Source organism: Macrobrachium nipponense, chromosome 26 (genome assembly GCF_015104395.2).
Source record: "Macrobrachium nipponense isolate FS-2020 chromosome 26, ASM1510439v2, whole genome shotgun sequence".
In the NCBI taxonomy this organism is placed as follows: domain Eukaryota; kingdom Metazoa; phylum Arthropoda; class Malacostraca; order Decapoda; family Palaemonidae; genus Macrobrachium; species Macrobrachium nipponense.
The window spans coordinates 39,493,602-39,499,601 of record NC_087215.1 but is presented as its reverse complement, the minus strand read 5'-3'; the positions used below and the strand labels follow the sequence as shown (position 1 = coordinate 39,499,601).

General features: G+C 36.3%; 1 protein-coding gene across 38 annotated transcripts in view; it reads left to right on the top strand.

Annotated features, from left to right (window-relative positions):
* LOC135200192 (ankyrin-2-like) overlaps positions 1-6,000 on the top strand; it is a 702,328-nt gene that overhangs the window by 309,566 nt on the left and 386,762 nt on the right. The window contains exon 1 of one of the 38 annotated variants that reach the window (XM_064228598.1): positions 430-476. The exons of the other annotated variants lie outside the window; for them this stretch is intronic. Within the exon in view, the coding sequence (XP_064084668.1) occupies positions 474-476 (3 nt within the window). The 5' untranslated portion in view covers positions 430-473. Of the gene's footprint in view, positions 1-429; positions 477-6,000 lie in introns of those variants that run through there. 38 annotated transcript variants of the gene reach the window in all.

The window sequence follows — 6,000 nt, the reverse complement described above, 5'->3', positions numbered from 1 at the left end:
TCCTGTTCATTGGAATGCTGCGGTTCGAAGCCATTACATATCTCCGCAATGCTCTGTAAATCTGGATTTGAGTTAGTTTAGTAACTGAAACATGAATAGAATGTCCGTAGATTAAAAGTCGTCCTATTATTGATTGGTGATACGTCACACAAACTGTCGAATGCCAGTTTGGGTCAGGCCCATTCCTGGGTTCTAGTCATTATGTTTCTTGATCCTCTGTTCTTGTAATGAAAATTCCCCCTTCTTTATGATGACGATTAGCGCAATTCTGCGTGCATCGTTTTTGATAAGGTGGTTTAAAGCATTATCTATGTTTGGGACATACATAGAGGAAAAGGTTTCGTAACTGCTTTGTGTATTGCTATTCTATTATGAAATATTCCAGTTAACATAGATGGAAAATGTATTGATATTTTTTTTTCTATTTTACAGGTAAGGAAGGGGATTAAAAAAGGCAGTCCATTAGCAAGAAAATGGTGAGTTTTGTTATTGAATTCGAAGTAATTCTTGTTATTTCTCTTCTGTAAAATAGTAGGCATGCATTGTTATTCCATGAATAATCACATTAGGTTATTTAGAGTAAATGTTTGAGCTGTTTTATGGTTTCGTAATTAGATAATCGCGTATGTATGGAAACCCTCAATTAGGTGATTTCATACTGCTGGACAACGAAGGTTGCTTACGTTTACTAATATCAGACATTTTATTCCGGCTATTCAATGTTTGATGTGTCTTTTTTTTTTTTTTTGGTTTGTTCATTTATGTTTTTCGTGACGTGATACAGTTACCGTACCGTTTTCTTATGCTAATTGTAAACAGTCAAAGGCGTATGTATATTGGCTGCCTATGGATTTCTTGTGACAGCGTGTTTTATGGGGGCTAGTTTCTTTCAAAATGTAATCTTCGGACAGCTTTTTAAAACTGAATGTTGTACGTAGTTGTTAGTTCGTTTGAGTTAATTTGTAGTTTCTCGATGTGTCTTCGCTTTTGATCTTCGAGGAACCTTTTACTTCTCTTTTCTGAGGGTATTTGATCCTGTTTTACATTTCGCTTTTTATATTTCAATCATTGTTTTTATTGGAAATGACTTTTGTTAATGAGATTTATTGTGGGCGAGGGAGGTTTTGATATTATAGTGTCAATGATGACTTTCCATAGAAAATGTGACGATTGCGTAGCGTATTTTTGCCGACTGTGTATTTGACAGTTCGTATAACTTCACCGGGGATGCAGAAGCAGTAAGAAGCTTTATTCTAGATGCTCTTTAATATTTCATCGGCGGTTCGTCCTGCTTTTAGACAGAGCTGCCGACAAAGTCCCGTCGTACTGACTTGTCAAATATTCAGGGTGCACGTGAAAACGCATTCTCTCTCTCTCTCTCTCTCTCTCTCTCTCTCTCTCTCTCTCTCTCTCTCTCTCTCTCTCTCTCTCGTATACGTTTGTGTTGTCACAAAGCTCTTAAACATTCATATTACACGAATGCTCTGTGAGAGGGCAGCGATTTCAGAATTTAACCATGAAACGTTGTTTAGGTATTTTCAAGAATCCCGATGAAATCATTCCCAGTGGCCTCGACCAAGAACCGCATTCTGGACGTGCGGAAAAAATGTGTTAGCGGTTCCTGAGCTCAGCGGGGAGCATTGATATGCATTGCCAAACTTGCAACCTTTTTCCTAGGGGGAAGTTCACGTGCGTAGGGGGTTTTGATGGAAACGTGGGCGGATCCCCCCTGGCGCTCCTTCCCCTTCCTTTTATTTTTGTTTTGTTGTGGGGCTTCGACTTGTTTGTAACAGATGGGGTTTGATGCGGTCCTTTGCTGCGCATCTCTCGCTCGTTGCTCTGATGGGACGTGGATTCATTTGCCTCCCTTTAACCGTGTCATTTTTGTTGCGCGTGTGTACGTGTATGTAATATATATTGTGTAAATATGTGCATACCTACACACATACACACACACACACACACACACATATATATATATATATATATATATATATATATATATATATATATATATTATGTGTGTGTGTGTGTGTAGGTAATTCACATATTTACACAATATATATTACATACACGCACACACGCGCAACAAAATAACTGTAGCCAAAAAAAAAAAAAATGTTAAGACTATGTAATTACGTTTGGCTTTAATCCCAGAGCCAATATCACTGCCAGCCGTTCAACTTCTCTTCTCTCATACCAGATTCTCTACTCCTGCCATACCACTGTACATTGGAAGGATATAGCCTCTACACCTGAAAGTACCTCAGTGCCAGTAAATTGCCGATGTCTTGTATTTTCACTTTATCTATGTGATATGCATGTCAGCCATCTTCTTTTTCCTCAACAACAGATGATGGGTGACATGAATAAACAACACACTCGACAATGTACTTAAATATGTCACAGTAGTATTCCATTCCCACCTCATTTTGGAGAGCCTGTATGACGAGGGTATGGGTTAATATTAATGTTTGCTTTTGCGTAATATATATCTGATATCGTTCTATGTTATTTAATTTAGAATTTAACTTCGTAGCTTATATAAACACAATAAGATATGTTATAGCAAATGAACATACAGTTACCATGTTTATTAATGGATTTAGATAATTGTAGACATGGTAGTACTTCAGTTACTTGATATGTTTGGAGTTTATGACTCGTGGATGTTGGCCGTTGGGATTGTTCAGTTAGTGTTAGAAAAGAAGTAAACTTCATTCACCAGAGCATAATTTCAGATGCGCTTTTGATTTGTAATGAAACATGCTCTGGTTATTTATATTCCGTACAGTCTAATAGGTGTTCTGTCTATATAGTTATGTCTAGTTCAAATTCCATTTCTTCTCTTCGTAGTTCAGAAAATGAGTGACTGGCGTCGATTTTATTAGGAATTGGAATATAACTCCGCTTAATAATAAAACGGGTGCATCCAATGCATTTTGTTTGCATTAGTGATAAACAAATAAAAGTTAATTTCGTCTAAGAAAACATGCGGTGCAAATTGCAAAAGTCCCTCAGCGGTGTTGATATGTGGAAGTTGCCGTGATAAGGAAGTTAGCAAATCATTGGGCGTTGATGGTAAGAGCTTCTTAAAATGTTGAGGTGGGGGGGAGGGGGGGGTTGACTTGAGGGCAGGGGGTGCCACAGCATATGAGCGATGCCAGATACGAATTTATCTCCTGTTAACCCCGGCGCTTTGGCTCTCTTCCCGGACACCAGATTCTTCTTCCCTTCTCTTCGTCCGTGTGTCTGTCTCTGTCTGTCTGTCTGTTTGTACGTCTGTTTCGTCTAAAGGTTTTCATAGAGAAAATACCCACATGGATATTTTACCAAAGCCCATGAATAATTATAAAAAAAAGATAAGTTATGTTTTTCATCTGAAACTTGTCCTATGGATCCATGGAATAGGGCCACTTGTATTCATGTACAGCCATACTTACGAAACCACTTGCATTTGTGCACAGCCATACTTATAAAAGAAGGTATTTGTTGTCTTCCATCCTCGTCTCTCTCGGCGGAACGAAAAACAGCCTTTGGATGATAAAGTATATAACAGATTATTGTAAGTTTTCAGTTGTTAGCGCAGCAGCAGTGGTTTCACTTGTTCCTGACCTTTAAGAAAAATAACCAGGCCACGATTCGGCTGTTGAAGCAAGAATAAGGCATTGGCTATTGTGTTGTTCTTCTGTGGGGCTACGCAGGCTTTGCACTCACGTGTTTCCCCTCAACTTCCTTGGTGCCTCAGAAATACATGTATATATATAATATATATATAATATATATATATATATATATATATATGTGTGTGTGTGTGTGTGATGTATGTGTGTGTGTATGTATGTGTGATATATATATATATATATATATATATAATATATGTGTGTGTATATGTGTGTATAATGATATATATGTATATATATATATATATATATGTATATATATATATATATATATATATATATATATATATATATTCATATACATATATATGTATATATATGTATATTTATATATATATATGTATTGTGTTATGTATGTGTGTGTGTGTTTGTGAAAGTTTATTCACCATAAAATTTTGTTTATCACGGTAGGAAAGTCATTGATAGTGCGTAATTTATTTGTAATGTTTGCGCATATATGCGTTTGTATTGTTTGTAACGCATTTGTGGCCATCTTATTTGTATTGTCCTTTTATATTTATTTCCTAGTTAGTAGGTATTCTTTCCATTACAATTCGTAGAGATGTCTAATTCTACGAAACAGATGAAAGGAAAATAACTTGCAGTTCTTTTATGTATTACAGAGAAATAATATATATATATATATAATATTATATAGCTGATTATGAAGAATAGTGCCAAGACTAGGAAGAACATTCTTTAATATTACGAGCTTTCGAGGTTTAAAACCTCATCTTCAGGCTGAAAAAATGGACACGGATTGAGAAAACACAAAAAATTACATTAAATGAATTGCTTATTAAAAGCTTCAAAAAAATAAAATAAAACGAGCATCAACATACAAACTAAAAATTAAAAAAATTACGAAAAACCTAAAACCAAAGCGCAAATCATGCAAAAATACAGAAATAAAAATAAAAATAATATGAAAGGTAAAACAAACTACACTCAATAAATTAAAAGGCTAACGACCCACTTTGGTAACCTACTTTAATGACATTATGTATTGTTTTGTCTTTAAGTAAGTCCTGACGCTTGTTGTTTACATTTGATGATTTTAATTCATCGTTTTGTTCCTTGACATTCGATTATTTATTTACCTCAAATCAGTGTCTAGGTGCCCTCCTGTATTTGCCTCCCCTACCCCCTGAAGATTCAGTCTCGCGACGTTTGAGTTATTTCCTGCCTGAGTATCAGGACCTTCTTTCTCCTGCTCCGCCTCCTTCGTCAAAGCTTCCGACCCTGGATAACTTCATTTTAGGTGTATTTCATTTTATTTTTTCTTCTTTTTTTATTAGCTTGGGTACAACGGTATACCCTCTCTCTCTCTCTCTCTCTCTCTCTCTCTCTCTCTCTCTCTCTCTCTCTCTCTCTCTCTCCTAAAATTCTTATTACATGAGAATATAACAGAAAATCCATATTTAAGTCTCTCTCTCTCTCTCTCTCTCTCTCTCTCTCTCTCTCTCTCTCTCTCTCTCTCAAAAATTCTTATTACATGAGAATATAACAGAAAATCCATATTGAAGGCTCTCTCTCTCTCTCTCTCTCTCTCTCTCTCTCTCTCTCTCTCTCTCTCTCTCTCTCTCTCTCTCGAAATTCTTATTGCACGAAATATAACAGAGAAAATCAATATTGAAGGTTATTCACACATTTCGAAAATCGTGCTGACAACAGAAGGAATGATTTATCTAATAAACTACAAATTTACATATGACATATTATGAAACGCTAACGATAACATTGCTCCAGACGATCCCAGAAAATGTAGTGGTGTGACTGGTGTTTAGGCGAACATTGTGTAGTTTTTCATGATATAAGGAAGTGATTAGACAGAAAATGTGTTGTATAAATTGACCAAGCTGTATCAGGCTCATGACTTTGCTCCGGACGACATACTTCTTTCGTTACTGCATTACGAGTCAGTCTCCAGTTACTTTATTCTTCGGTCGGGCGAAACTGGGGAAATTAAGGACTTCATACCACATGGAAATGGATTGCCCAATGTGCTGACTTTTAGCTACGAGAGCGTCATTCCCTTTAAGATAGTTTCTCCATGAAATCACCATTTTGTAGCATAGGGAGCTCTATCGGTTAGAACATAAAAAGCTTGGTTCCCCTTCAGGCGCTGAGAGGCATTAAAAAATTTCTTCATTCGATGGACACAAAGACACGTTTTCTTTTGTGACCCCCGATGCCATCTTTACTGTCTGATATTTCCATGACTACTAAAAGAAAATAATTGGGTTATTTTTCATATCGTTTTCGATTTCGAGTGAATTTAATGAAGTAGTTGATTTCCAGCCTTTCGCCGTTCCTC